This window comes from Coregonus lavaretus (genome assembly GCF_964263955.1).
Source record: "Coregonus lavaretus genome assembly, chromosome: 26".
In the NCBI taxonomy this organism is placed as follows: Eukaryota; Metazoa; Chordata; class Actinopteri; order Salmoniformes; family Salmonidae; genus Coregonus; species Coregonus lavaretus.
In genome coordinates, this window is record NC_140013.1 from 39,433,295 (window position 1) to 39,449,258 (window position 15,964).

Here is a 15,964-nt window from a genome sequence, read left to right on the forward strand (position 1 = left end):
TATTCATCAAACGTATGTCTCTATGTTATGTCATGTTTCACTGTGAAATCACAAGTTTATATTCAATTTTTCTCTCTGAGACCCACTGTACTGATTGGTACAGTAGTTTGTGAAAGTTTAAAGTTAGGTTGTCTGTATTCATTGATGTTTGTACACTGCTTATGGTATCCAACAACTAATGTATCTACAAACACATAATACTGTATTATTGATGTACTAGTGAGTCAAGGTTAGTGAATGAAATAGCTACAGGGTTGAGGTTAGTGAATGAAATAGCTACAGGGTTGAGGTTAGTGAATGAAATAGCAACAGGCTATCCTCCGGACCTTACCCCTCCCACTCCACGGGGTACTGAAGGCCCCTCGCCCGACGCCTTGAGTCCATGATGGCTCGTACAGTATACGCCGGGACCCCTCGATGTCCAGAGGGGGCGGAGGAACCTCCCGCAGCTCAGTCTGCTGGAGCGGACCTGCCACCACCGGCCTGAGAAGAGACACATGGAACGAGGGGTTAATATGGTAATCAGGGGGGAGCTGTAACCTATAGCATACCTTGTTCAGTCTCCTCAGGACTTTAAATGGCCCCACAAACCGCGGACCCAGCTTCCGGCAGGGCAGGTGAAGGGGCAGGTTTCGGGTCGAGAGCCAGACCCGGTCCCCATGTGCATACACCGGGGCCTCACTGCGGTGGCGGTCGGCGCTCGCCTTCTGTCGCCTGATGGCCCGTTGCAGGCGCACATGGGCAGCGTCCCATGTCTCCTTCGAGCGCCGAAACCATTCATCCACCGCAGGTGCCTCGATCTGGCTCTGATGCCACGGTGCCAGGACCGGCTGATAACCTAGTATACACTGAAACGGTGACATGTTAGTGGAGGAGTGGTGGAGTGGCGGAGGGAGTTTTGGGCTATCTCTGCCCAGGGGATAAAAGCTTCCCACTCCCCCGGCCGGTCCTGACAATAGGACCGCAGAAACCTACCCACATCCTGGTTAACTCTCTCCACCTGCCCATTACTCTCGGGGTGAAAACCTGAGGTCAGGCTGACCGAGACCCCCAGACATTCCATGAACGCCCTCCAGACCCTCGATGTGAACTGGGGACTACTAACATCTTAATACACAACATACACTTAGTATTACTTTCTTAGCTACAGTATAAATATCTCCCTGCCATTTTACATCATTTATACAGCAGCATACAATTAATTTTTTGGACTCACCTTGTTGTGCTGTGCTCAATTGAACAGGAAGGTGGCGCGCAAATCTTGTCATCAAAGTCTGGCATTCTCTGGATTTATGGTGCTTTCATCACAACTGGGAACTCTGAAAATAACAAGGTCGAATCATGACGTCAGTGATCTTCAGGTCGGAACTCTAGAAAGAGGCCCAAGTTCCCGACTTGGAATTCCAAGTTGGATGACCGTTCAAAATGTATTTTCCCAGTATTTCCGAGTTCCCAGTTGTCTTGAACGCACTGAAGTCTGAGATTTCCGAGTTCCGAGTTTCCAGTTGTTTTGAACCTGGCAGAAGTCATTCTGGATTGACAACATGGCTAATGTATTCAACCTTTTCTGGCCCATGGTGTTGCATGCAAATGTTTATCCTTTTAAGCTTGGAAAAGAGACCCTTAAACCCAGACTTGGACCACACACCCTCTACAACGAATAGCAGGGTAGTGATTGCTTTGTAACGCTTTTAGTTAGCCACTGATTCCTTCCAAACCACTAATTGTTGAATTTGCGATTTCCAACTTGTTGTGTAATGTTTATGTCCAATGGCCGATGAGTACATATACGTTTTATCTATAATTTATCTGCATATGACAAGGATTGGAAAGGATATGCCGGTAGATTGTTGACTTGATTCATGATGATGACTGCTTGTCTAGTTTGCTAGCTAAGATTTTGAAAGTATGATGTTGACATGATCAGTCCAATCAATGCTACAGTAGATATAACACGATTTGATGTCATTTTATCTGTGGCCAATGTGTCACGATTGTTACATGATGCGGACCAAGGCGCAGCGTGGTAAGCGTACATCTTTATTTACGTACACAACACGAACAAAACAACAAACCAAACGATACGTGAAGTCCTAGGTTAAACACCAAAACAAACCTTACGGAAGAAGATCCCACAAAACAAAAGTGCCAAAAGGCTGCCTAAGTATGGCTCCCAATCAGAGACAACGAGCCACAGCTGTCTCTGATTGGGAACCACCCTGGCCAACATAGATATACACAATCTAGACCACCCATAGACAACTAAACATAACAAGTCCACACCCTGGCTCAACATTTAAGAGTCCCCAGAGCCAGGGCGTGACAGTACCCCCCCCCCCAAAGGCGCGGACTGCGACCGCGCCAACCAAACACAACAGGGGAGGGGCCAGGTGGGCATTCCGCCTCGGAGGCGGATCCGGCTCCGGGCGTGACCACCACTCTCTCGCTACCCCCCCGTAGCGCCCCTGGCCTGGCCCGCTGGCCGGAGCTGGACTGGACACCGGTGGAGCGGATTGCTCAGGCTCCGGTGTGGAGCAGGCACAGGCTGTGCCGGACTGACGACGCGCACCACTGGCTTGGTGCGGGGAGCAGGAACGGGCCGGACCGGGCTGGCGACGCGCACCACTGGCTTGGTGCGGGGAGCAGGAACGGGCCGGACAGGGCTGGCGACGCGGACCACTGGCTTGGTGCGGGGAGCAGGAACGGGCCGGACCGGGCTGGCGACGCGCACCACTGGCTTGGTGCGGGGAGCAGGAACGGGCCGGACCGGGCTGACGACGCGCACCACTGGCTTGGTGCAGGGAGCAGGAACGGGCTGGACCGGGCTGACGACGCGCACCACTGGCTTGGTGCGGGGAGCAGGAACGGGCCGGACCGGGCTGACGACGCGCACCACTGGCTTGGTGCGGGGAGCAGGAACGGGCCGGACCGGGCTGACGACGCGCACCACTGGCTTGGTGCGGGGAGCAGGAACGGGCCTGACCGGGCTGACGACGCGCACTACTGGCTTGGTGCGGGGAGCAGGAACAGGCCGGACCGGGCTGTGGAGACAGACTGGAGGTCTGGAGCGAAGAGCTGACACAACCCATCCTGGCTGAATGCCTATTTCTACACACTCTGTGTGAGGCATCAGCACAGGACGTACAGGGCTGTGCACTCGTACTGGCACTACAGCACGTGGCACTGGCGCAGGATATCCGGGACCGAGGAGGGGTACTGGAGACCACGAGCGTTGAGCCGGCACACTCCGTCCTGGCTCCATGCCCACCTTATCACGACACGTGCGTGGTGCTAGCACAGGACGTACAGGACTGTGCCGGACCACTCGCGGCACAGTACGCAGCTCCGCATAACTCGGAACCTGCTCAGTCTCACGCTGCCTAGCCTGAGTACGAGGAGTTGGCTCTGCTCTACCTCTAGGCTCCGCCAACCTCCCTTCCAGCCCCCCAAACCTGGTGGCCTCCTCTCCTAATCCGCCGATATGTCCTGTAGCTGCCTCCAGCATCCCCGTCGTCCATGCCGTGTGCCCCACCCAAAAAAATGATTGGTGTTGCCTCTCGCCTGTCCGATGACGACCCGGTTGGCGCCGCTTCTCCTCTCCTGCCTGGGCATCCTCCCTCATCCCCCTCCGGTAGCGGACGGCCTCCTCCTCTGTGATTCTCCCCCAACCGAGGAGGACATCTACCAGAGTAACCTCCTGTTCCATACCTGCCGTTTGCTCCTGCACACGCTGCTTGGTCCTATTTTGGTGGGATCTTCTGTCACGATCGTTACATGATGCGGACCAAGGCGCAGCGTGGTAAGCGTACATCTTTATTTACGTACACAACACGAACAAAACAACAAACCAAACGATACGTGAAGTCCTAGGTTAAACACCAAAACAAACCTTACGGAACAAGATCTCACAAAACAAAAGTGCCAAAAGGCTGCCTAAGTATGGTTCCCAATCAGAGACAACGAGCCACAGCTGTGTCTGATTGGGAACCACCCTGGCCAACATAGATATACACAATCTAGAACACCCATAGACAACTAAACATAACAAGTCCACACCCTGGCTCAACATTTAAGAGTCCCCAGCGCCAGGGCGTGACACAATGACCTTGAGCCTTCTTGGATTGGCACTTCTAATGTAAATCTATGGCAGCACCCAAGGGGCTTGAACTTTCTAGCTCTCCCTGTAGATTTGTTGGTGACGTAGTGTCCCCATGAGTGACAGAACACTGAGCCAATCACAGTGCCACTACAGAACATTACCAACCCCTACGCTCTGTATCTTCCACTGGCTCTCCCACCACCACAGAAAGGAAAGAAAAACTAGTCAGTTGTAAAACTCAAGAAAGCAAAAATGAGACCATGTTTGTATGCGGCTTTATTAACTCAATTATTATTTTTATTTTTTACATTGTTTGCAAACTGATATTTAACACGTATTAATGCCAAAATAACAGGCAAAACAGGCAACACACAAAATATATATATGACATTAGTCCTCTGATTACAGTAAAGAGGAAGACAATATCACTCAAGCGGTTATCAAATGTTTCATGCCAAAATAACTGCATAAAATCAAATCAAAATTGTATTTGTCACATGTGACGAATACAACGGGTGTAGACTTTTCCGTGAAATGCTTGCTTATGAGCCATTCCCAATGATGCAGAGTTTTAAAATAATAATACAAATAAAATAGTAACAGAATAGGAATACAATAAAATACACAAGAATGGAGCTGTATACTGTACAGGGTGTGATTATCCAACCATTTGGATCAGTTTGGGTCTGTTCTCGACAGAGTACACTTTCCAGAAAGGTACATTAGAAGGCTACTCATAGCGTTATTTGATCACACCATCGCACCTGCTCTCTCTCTCTCTCCTCCGAGCCAGGGGCGTATTCATTAAAGAAACCGTTTACCATTTATAACCAAACAGAAGCAAACAGAATGAGTGTACAACGGGTTGTTGTAGGCCTAGTCTATCTTTTCCTGGGACTCCAAGAGCTAAAGAGGAATTATTAGCAATAATATTGCAGTGAATAGGCCTAGCCTATAGGCCTACCCAATGAATTTACAATTGTTGTGATAAACCACCATTTTTTTGTGCTTTCAAGACAACTGGGAAACCGAAAAAAAAGGAAGGGAAAAAAACTTGGTCAAATCATGACGTCAGTGATCTTCAGGTCGGAAAGTCGGAGCTTAAAAAGATGTCAGAGTTTCCGACTTTGAATTCAGAGATGAAAGTTCCGTTTCTCCCAGTCGGAGTTCGTTTGTTTCCCGAGTTCTTAGTTGTCTTGAAGTCACTGAAGTCGGAAGTCGGAGATTTCAGTGTCTCAAGTTGTTATGAATGCAGCATTTATGTTACGCTCTAGCTTCCTACTTCATCACTACAAGCGTTACTTTATTCGCCAGATACTCTACACGCCCACGTTCTGGAAAGGCCAAGCACAAAGAGGGACTGATCGAACTGCCAATGGAAAGGCAAAAGCGAAATGCCCACCCAGCCGGACTCAGCTAGGAGAATGAGGGAGAATGAGAGAGAGAGAGAGAGCAGGGTTGTACACCAAATTGACATATAGTCTAATTCAATACGTAAATTCCAAAATGCTGACAAATGCTGAAATGTAATCGTTAACAGATTACATGACCCTCCCCTGGATTAAATAAAAAAATACTCAACCTTCCCGCTGAGTGAAATTGAAAAAGCATAAAGCCCTATTACCACCACACCGGCGGTCACGAGTCATGAAGTCAGTCAAATTCCACATGACCGTTTAGACACAGTAATTAGGCTTCTCCAAGCTCTGATGCTGCTGATGGTCATTAGTAGCCTACCAAACTTGCTAACTGCCTGGTACTCAGCACTCTATTGTCCCTCTAATCACTCTGACATCAATGCAAATGTAATCGAAAATCTAATCAAACACTTCATGAGCGCCCATGAGCTCATGTTGCGCAACATTTCTATAGGCTATGCAATTGCGCGAGAAAACAGAGTGATGGCCTCTATTAAAAAGAGGAGGATCCCATCAGCTTTCTATAGGCTAGACCTAATATATTTATTTCTCAACTTTCCTAATATTAAGCACATTGCTTCTCTTTACAACAGGAGTATAGCCTACCTGGCTGGCATGAAAATGAACCACAGGGAAAAGCGTCCTCCATTCGCTATTTAAGTGCATAGATTACATGTATTTTTTCCCGCTGCCCCTGTTTCTATACAGGTGCATGATAATGGTCCATTCTAAATGGAAACAAATATCACACATATATTATTTAGTATATTTAAAGACAAGATTAAATGAAGAATAGTCTGATGGGTGACAATATTAGCCTATCACTTGTGAATGATATATTATCACTTGTGAATGATGCCCAGCACAAGAATCAAAGCCTTTTTTTCTTCAAATGAAGCACATTAATCAGCTTTACAAGGGGTGTAAAGCCTAACTGGCATATATAAGCAGCGCATGAGGTTCATATTTGGGGAAGATAATTTTCACCATAAAAATGCACCTTTATAATAAAAGCATGACATGTATAAATGGATTTGCGGTCACTTTTGATAGTGGTGTTTTCCACTAATGGAACATTCGCGTTTATAGCCTACTGCCATGTGCGCATTGCTGCGCTTATAATGTGAAGAAATAGCCTAATGGTTGATCAACATTTTAAGCTAAACGTTCTGATCTGTTGCAAAGGTTTTTTGATGCTAGTGGTTGTATTAATTTGGGATCTATCGCATTCCACAACCGTCCCAGACTATGTTTGGAATATTTATTTCTAGCTCAGAATAGAATAGGTCGACTTTTGTACTATTGGGGATAGTAGATTGACATAGGCTAGTGCTTTTGCTGTTCGTTAGACCTATTCATCTTGTTGGATGACGGAAAGTAAATGTGGACAGTTCATCCAATATCTTCAATATGCACCCCGGAATTGGATAAGGACGCGCACAGTTGCGTCCCGGTGTGTCTGTCTTCACTTGTATGTAGCCTTTGTGAAGGCGCAGCACACTCAGGGAGAAGGGCACAACGCAGCACTCCGGGCCGCAAAAGGCATGGATTTTTTACGGTGCATTATGGCCACAAAGGGGATTCCGCTGTGAAATTCGAGGCATTATCAAGTGCTTGTCAAATTGTGAATGAGAGTCTATTGGAGTGTGTACAGCCTGTGCAAGAAACTAAGCAGAGCTCATGCCTTTCAAGTGACTTTTTTCAAATCATCATTAGTCTCATCATGCTGCATGTGGGCACTCCCTCAAATCGTTTAGAGAAAATATGTATTATTTATTCAGCTTTGTTCAATTGTATTCTTCATACTATGAAATAATATAAAATAATTCCACGGAATTCTACGCAAATCTTGTCTGCTAAATGAACTAGTGTAGCCCACAGCCATATGGCATACCAGATCAGGACCTAACATAAGGACAACTCAGAGTATGCTATTCTGTTCTTCTGAAATGGACTACATTTTCTACATGTCATGTTTCTTTAGACCTGTCTAAAATAAATAATGGATTTATTGTGAAGTTGTAGGCTATATTACATGGATTTATTAGACTTTTTAAAATGGCGTGTAGGCTACATGTGGAAGCCAGGAGATGCTAAATACAGTTGAAGTCGGCAGAACTTAAAAAACGTGTTCGAGCAAAGAGGCCTACAAACCTGACTCAATTATACCAGCTCTGTCTCGAGGAATGTGCCAAAATTCACCCAACTTATTGTGGGAAGCTTTTGGAAGGCTACCCGAAATGTTTGACACAAGTTAAACGATTTAAAGTCAATGCTAACAAATACTAATTGAGTGTATGTAAACATCTGACCCACTGGGAATGTGATGAAATAAATAAAAGCTGAAAGAAATCATTCTATGTACTATTATTCTGACATTTCACATTCTTAAAATAAAGTGGTTATCCTAACTGACCTAAGACAGGGAATTTTTACTAGGATGAAATGTCAGGAATTGTGAAAAACTGAGTTTAAATGTATTTGGCTAAGGTGTATGTAAACTTCCGACTTCAACTGTATGTTTATGTTAATTAACGGTAAATTACTGTGAGACTGACAGTTATTTGCTTGACAATCATCGGCTGATGAAATTTCGTGACCGCCACAGCCCTACGCCCCCCATTTTCCTCCAGGTAATAATAATAATAATAATTGCTGAAATTTCGACCAGTCCCTTAGTGAATGAAATAGCTACAGGGCTCAGGTTAGTGAATAAAATAGCTACAGGGTTCAGGCTAGTTAATGTAATAGCTACAGGGTTGAGGTTAGTTAATGAAATAGCTACAGGGTAAAAGTTAGTTAATGAAATAGCTCCAGTGTTGAGGTTAGAGAATGAAATAGCTACAGGGTGAGTGATAGCTCTGTTTTGCCAACATACTCAGTTGTATTGTTTAGATACCTGCTGACTGCTGACAGCAAGTCAGGTCAACCCACTAAATGGGAAAACAAACCTCTCCTCTCCTCTTCTCTCCTCTCCTCTCCTCTCCTCTCATCTCATCTCCCCCCTCGTCTCTCCTCTCCCATCCTCTCCTCTCCTCTACTCTCCTCTCCTCTCATATCCCCCTCTCCTCTCCTCTCCTCTCCTCTCCTCTCCTCTCCTCTCCTCTCCTCTCCTCTCCTCTCCTCTCCTCTCCTCTCCTCTCCTCTCCTCTCCTCTCCTCTCCTCTCCTCTCCTCTCCTCTCCTCTCCTCTCCTCTCCTCTCCTCTCCTCTCCTCTCCTCTCCTCTCTAGGTGTTTAACTGTACAGTGCAAAATGACCTCCTGTTGAAGTACTACCTGACACCTGCCTACGCCCTGGAGTTTGCCCTGGGTTTCCCCAGCAACCTGCTGGTGGTCCTGGGCTATGTGTTCTGCCTGCCAGAGTGGAAGAGCACCAATGTTTACCTGTTCAACCTGGCTGTCTCTGACCTAATCTTTCTGTGCACGCTGCCACGTCTCTCCTACCTGTACGCCAACTCCCAATCAGAAGACTGCAACTTCGGCTGCATCATCAACCGCTACATCCTCCACACCAACCTCTACTCCTCCATCCTTTTCATGGTGTGGGTCAGCATGGACCGCTTCCTGCTCATACGACACCCATCACGACATCACTTCCTGTTGACCCAGAGGGCAGCCCTCTGCTTGTCTATCGTGACCTGGGTGGCAGTTAACATCCAGGTGGCCCCCCTTATCTTCTTCATGGTCCAGGACATGCAGAAAGAGAACTTGACCTTATGTCAGGACTTTGGCAGCCTGGGGGATGTGGAGAACATGCTGGGATACAGTCTGGGCCTGACAGTGACTGGATACCTGCTGCCTCTGCTGGGGCTTGGCCTCTTCTCCTACCACATCAGCTGGCTCCTCCGTGCCCACAAGGAAGTGATACAGGGCAGGGGGACATCGTTCCGCCGGCCCGTACGGGTTGTCACTGCTGTAGCGGCCATGTTTCTGGTACTGTACCTACCTTATCATGTGATGAGGAATGTGAGGATAGCGTCACGGCATCCCTGGGCAGGGATGCATAGGTGCTCCATGGTGTATATAGAGAGTGCATACATCCTGAGCAGGCCAGTGGCGTTCCTTCATAGTGCTATTAACCCTGTGTTCTACTTCTTCATGGGAGACAAGTTCAGAGAGCTCCTATTGGCCAAGATCAGAGGCTTGGTGAGAAGGATAGAACAGATGAGGGGGTCTGCAATGTAAGATCCTGTTGGACACACACACACATGTACACACACACACACAAACACACACATGCACACACACACATGCACACACACACACACATATACACACAAACAAACTCACACACAAACACACTCACACACACACAAACACACACATACACACACACACACAAACACACACAAATGCTAAAACAAAAGGAAAATGGAGAGAAGCACCAAAATAGGAATTGCAGAAATATGATGTCAGACTGACAGGGGATATGATGTCAGACTGACAGGGGATATGATGTTAGACTGACAGGGGATATGATGTCAGACTGACAGGGGATATGATGTTAGACTGACAGGGGATATGATGTCAGACTGACAGGGGATATGATGTCAGACTGACAGGGGATATGATGTCAGACTGACAGGGGATATGATGTCAGACTGACAGGGGATATGATGTTAGACTGACAGGGGATATGATGTTAGACTGACAGGGGATATGATGTCAGACTGACAGGGGATATGATGTCAGACTGACAGGGGATATGATGTTAGACTGACAGGGGATATGATGTCAGACTGACAGGGGATATGATGTCAGACTGACAGGGGATATGATGTCAGACTGACAGGGGATATGATGTTAGACTGACAGGGGATATGATGTCAGACTGACAGGGGTCAGATCAGATCTAGCAGAGAGTCACACTCTGACCACTGACCTTACTGCTGCTAGAGATAGGTTGGGACTTTACACTATCAGGCAGTGGTGGAAAAAGTACCTAACTGTCATAGATACCTTAATAGAAAATGACTCAAGTAAAAGTGAAAGTCACCCAGTAAAATACTACTTGAGTAAAAGTCTAAAAGTATTTGGTTTTAAATATACTTAAGTATCAAAAGTTAATGCAATTGCTAAAATATACTTAAGTATTAAAAGGAAAAGTACAAGTATATATCATTTTAAATTCCTTATATTAAGCAAACCAGACGACATGGTTTATTTTTATTTTGTTTTATTTTTACGGATAGCCAGGGGCACACTCCAACATTCAGACATAATTTACAAACAAATAATGTGTGTTTAGTGAGTCCGCCAGATCAGAGGCATTAGAGATGACCAGAGATGTTCTCTTGATAAGTGTGTGAATTGGTCAATTTTCCTGTCTTGCTAAGCATTCTCAATGTAACAAGTACTTTTGGGTGTCAGGGAAAATGTAGGAGTAAAAAGTACATAATTGTCTTTAGTAATGTAGTGAAGTAAAAGCAAAAGTTGTCAAAAATATTAATAGTAAAGTAAAGTACAGATACCCAAAAAAACTACTTAAGTAGTACTTTAAAGTATTTTTACTTAAGTATTTTACACCACTGCTATCAGGCAGAGCAGAGACAGACAGATTGATAGACAGACAGACAGGCAGACAGACTGATAGATAGACAGATAGACATCTCAGATATTATTTTCAGTCCTCTTAAGAATGTTTCAATGTCAATACAATCAAATAGGAGGGTAACAGTATCAAACTCCTGACAGCCTAGTCTTGAGGCAAGCACAATAACCCAGATCCAATGAAGACAGGGAACACAGGGAAGACAGGAAAGAAATGGAACACAGGGAACACAGGAAAGACAGGGAAGACATGAAACACAGGGAACACATGGAACACAGGGAACACATGGAACACAGGGAACACATGGAACACAGGGAACACATGGAACACAGGGAACACAGGGAACACGTGGAAGACAGGGAAGATAGGAAAGCCAGGGAAGATAGGGAAGATATGGAACACAGGGAACACAGGGAACACAGGGAAGACAGGAAAGACAGGAAAGACAGGAAAGACAGGGAACACAGGAAAGACAGGAAAGACAGGGAAGACAGGGAACACAGGGAAGACAGGGAAGATAGGAAAGACATGGAACACATGGAACACAGGGAACACAGGGAAGACAGAGAAGACATGGAACACAGGGAACACAGGGAAGATAGGAAAGACAGGGAAGACAGGGAAGACAGGAAAGACAGGGAAGACATGGAACACAGGGAAGACAGAAAAGACAAGGAAAAGAGGGAAGACAGAAAAGACAGGGAAGACATGGAACACAGGGAAGACACGGAACACAGGGAACACAGGGAAGACAGGGAAGACATGGAACACAGGGAAGACAGGGAAGACAGGAAAGACAGGGAACACAGGGAAGTCAGGGAAGACATGGAACACAGGGAACACAGGGAAGACAGGAAAGACAGGGAAGACATGGAACACAGGGAAGACAGGGAAGACAGGGAAGACAGGGAAGACAGGGAAGACAGGGAACAGAGGGAACACAGGGAAGACAGGAAAGACATGGAACACAGGGAACACAGGGAAGACAGTAAAGACAGGGAACACATGGAAGACAGGGAAGACAGAGAACACAGGGAAGACAGTAAACACAGGGAAGACAGGGAACACAGGGAACACAGAGAAGACAGGGACACAGGGAAGACAGGAAAGACAGGGAAGACAGGGAAGACATTGAACACAGAGTAGACAGGAAAGACAGCGAAGACAGGGAAGACAGGGAACACAGGGAACTCAGGGAAGACAGGAAAGACAGGGAAGACAGTGAAGAAAGGAGTAGGCTACATTTTGGTTAGTAGCATTCTGAGTGTTGATGTCTTTGAGCCCAAACTGAAGACTGATTGGCTTATTTAAGACTGATAGGCTTGTCTCGCTCTCTCTCTCTCTCTCTCTCTCTCTCTCTCTCTCTCTCTCTCTCTCTCTCTCTCTCTCTCTCTCTCTCTCTCTCTCTCTCTCTCTCTCTCTCTCTCTCTCTCTCTCTCCTCTCTCTCTCTCTCTCTCCTTCTCAATCTCTCAATTCAATTACATTTACATTTAAGGGCTTTATTGGCATGGGAAACATATGTTTACATTGCCAAAGCAGGTGAAATAGATAATAAACAAAGTGAAATAAGCAATAAAAAGTATAAAGACATTTCAAATGTCATATGTCTATACACAGTGCTGTAACAATGTGCAAATAGTTAAAGTAAACAAAGGGAAAATAAATCAACATAAATATTGGTTGTATTTACAATGGTGTTTGTTCTTCACTGGTTGCCCTTTTCTTATGGCAACAGGTCACAAATATTGCTGCTGTGATGACACACTATGGCATTTCACCCAATAGATATGAGAGTCTATCCAAATTTGATTTGTTTTCGAATTATTTGTGGTTCTGTTTAATCTGAGGGAAATATGTGTCTCTAATATGGTCATACATTTGGCAGGAAGTTATGAAGTGCAACTCAGTTTCCACCTCATTTTGTGGGTAGTGTGCACATATCCTGTCTTTTCTTGAGAACCAGGTCTGCCTACAGCTACCTTTCTCAATAGCAAGGCTATGCTCACTGAGTCTGTACATAGTCAAAGCTTTCCTTAATTTTGGGTCAGTCACAGTGGTCAGGTATTCTGCCACTGTGTACTCTCTGTTTAGAGACAAATAGCATTCTAGTTTGCTCAGTTTTTTTGTAAATTCTTTCCAATGTGTCAAGTAAATATATTTTTGTTTTCTCATGATTTGGTTAGGTCTAATTGTGTTGCTGTCCTGGGGCTCTGTGGGGTCTGTTTGTGTTTGTGAACAGAGCCCTAGGACCAGCTTGCTTAGGGTACTCTTCTCCAGGTTCATCTCTTTGTAGGTGATGGCTTTGTTGTGGAATGTTTGGGAATCGCTTCCTTTTAGGTGGTTGTAGAATTGAACAGCTTTTTTCTGGATTTTGATAATTAGCGGGTATCGACCTAATTCAGCTCTGCATGCATTATTTTGTGTTTTATGTTGTACACAGAGGATATTTTGCATGCAGAGTCTCAATTTGGTGTTTCTCCCATTTTGTGAATTCTTGTTTGGTGAGCGGACCCAAGACCTCACAACCATAAAGAGTAATTGGTTCTATAACTGATTCCTCTCTCTCTCTCTCTCTCTCTCTCTCTCTCTCTCTCTCTCTCTCTCTCTCTCTCTCTCTCTCTCTCTCTCTCTCTCTCTCTCTCTCTCTCTCTCTCTCTCTCTCTCTCTCTCTCTCTCGCTCTCTCTCTCTCTCTTTCTCTCTCTGCCTTTGTCTCAATCTCATTAACCTGTAATGTAAACAATGTGACAAAACAATCTTGTCTCCATGATGTCAACTACTTTATGGAATTGTGTTAGACGTGATGTTCCTCTCTTTTACTGATAGGATCGAAAGAAAGGCAGCACTGCTCTCGGGGCAGCTTTCTCCTTTCAAATTTTACCTTAACGTTAGGCTACACATCATGAAATATATTGACGCAAAGATTTGACAGTAGCCAAATAGTAAAATAAAAGTCAATTGAATTAACATTAAATTGATTTCAATGTCATTGAAATATATAATAATATATAGGCCTATAGTCTATACTGTAGGTAGGCTATTTATAATATATAGGCCTATATTCTATACTGTAGGTAGGCTATTTATAATATATAGGCCTATAGTCTATACTGTAGGTAGGCTATTATAATTATAGAACTATATTATATACTGTAGGTAGGCTATTTATAATATATAGACCTATAGTCTATACTGTAGGTAGGCTATTTATAATATATAGGCCTATAGTCTATACTGTAGGTAGGCTATTATAATTATAGAACTATATTATATACTGTAGGTAGGCTATTTATAATATATAGACCTATAGTCTATACTGTAGGTAGGCTATTATAATATATAGACCTATAGTCTATACTGTAGGTAGGCTATTATAATATATAGACCTATAGTCTATAGTGTAGGTAGGCTATTATAATATATAGACCTATAGTCTATAGTGTAGGTAGGCTATTTATCTTTTAATGCAGTCACCTTGGTTTTCATTTGAAGCATATTTTTATCCTTCGCAAAGACTTTGACAACTTTGTATTTGTAGTGAACTTGGTTGCAGTCACAGCGAGACTGTGTTTAGCGGAGATCTCCTGTGTATACAGTGACACGGGAGGGCAAACAAAGCATCTAACGCTGTTCTACAAGTGGTCTGAGGCAGGCGTTAGATTAACAAGCGTTTTCAAGCTGCAACGTTAATAATGATGGTTTTAGGAAACAGCTCGGCGATTTAACAATGCTCCTACGAATGTTCTAACGATTGTTGTGACAAGGACCCAGGAGGAGGTCGTGATTTACAATTACACATTAACATGGGAATCAGGGTCACCCTTACTGCCATTGAGTGGGTTACAAGAGCTGGAATGTGCTTCATTACATGACAGGGTCATAAAGTCCACCAGGAACCATAACTCATCTGTTCACCACCTTTCTTTACCACCCTAAGTATCCCTGGAAAGGGCAAGAGACAAAAAACTGAGTCAAAAGGAAAAAATTTTTGGGTGAACAAAGAGTAAAAAGGGTACCAGAACATAATAAACATGTTTCTTATCAATATATTATACAGAAAAACTTACGTTTTGATATGATCCTAATATACATTGTGATATTTATTTCCTCCGCTTTCCTACGTTATTGAAAATATAATATGCATTTCACGATAACATAAAATGTATGTATCTTATTCAAGACGTGTTTAGGATCTATGGATTGCTTATTTCCTTTTAAAGATTGTGAAATTGTTCTCTGTACAGAAAAAAAAAAACATTCTGGGGAAAATGTATGAGGAAATCTCAGGTTTATCTCATATGAACATTAAATGTGTTGAGTTCTCTGAACCAATGAGGCGTTCCCAATGTCACACTGTCCGGCCATTAGTGCCCGCCTTTTGTTAGTCTCCCTATAAATCGGAGGACTTACTAAACAGATAATAGAATCTGAGAAACCTTAGGAGATCAAGTTCCTCAAGTCGAGGCCACGCCTACACCACGATCCCATCTCCCTGGAAACTGAGTTGAAAACTCAGCCAAAAGACAGATGGGAATTGAATCGACATGAGAGAGGAGAGCCGGCATAACAAAGAATTGTCAATCTTGGACTGAAACAGAACTTTAGGAAATGGCCTCTGAACTCAGAGGCACGTCTTCCTCACGGAGAAACAGAAGAACGAATGGCCCACAAGAGTGGGGTCTAGGACACCTTTATGCCGTATGCTGCAACACAAAGCTGACTGCACCAAGAGACGGTATTGACGCGGGTCGAGGAGTGAGACAATGAAAGAGAGAGAGAAAGAGATTTCCCCAAAATTATCATTCAGTACAAAGAATTTGAAACTATAAAAAATGAAGAAAACATCCAATATTTATTGGGTGAAAGCCAAAACGTGCAGTTTTGGCAGCCAAATATG

General features: G+C 44.5%; 1 protein-coding gene across 1 annotated transcript; it reads left to right on the plus strand.

The window, feature by feature from the left end:
* Nucleotides 1-1,836: 1,836 nt before the first annotated feature.
* Nucleotides 1,837-9,702, plus strand: LOC311102035 (succinate receptor 1-like; the record flags this gene model as incomplete). The annotated part of the gene is made up of 2 exons (XM_084143252.1): nucleotides 1,837-1,842; nucleotides 8,749-9,702. 2 exons carry the CDS (start codon nucleotides 1,837-1,839, stop codon nucleotides 9,700-9,702), a joined length of 960 nt encoding a protein of 319 aa, XP_083999378.1.
* Nucleotides 9,703-15,964: the final 6,262 nt, after the last annotated feature.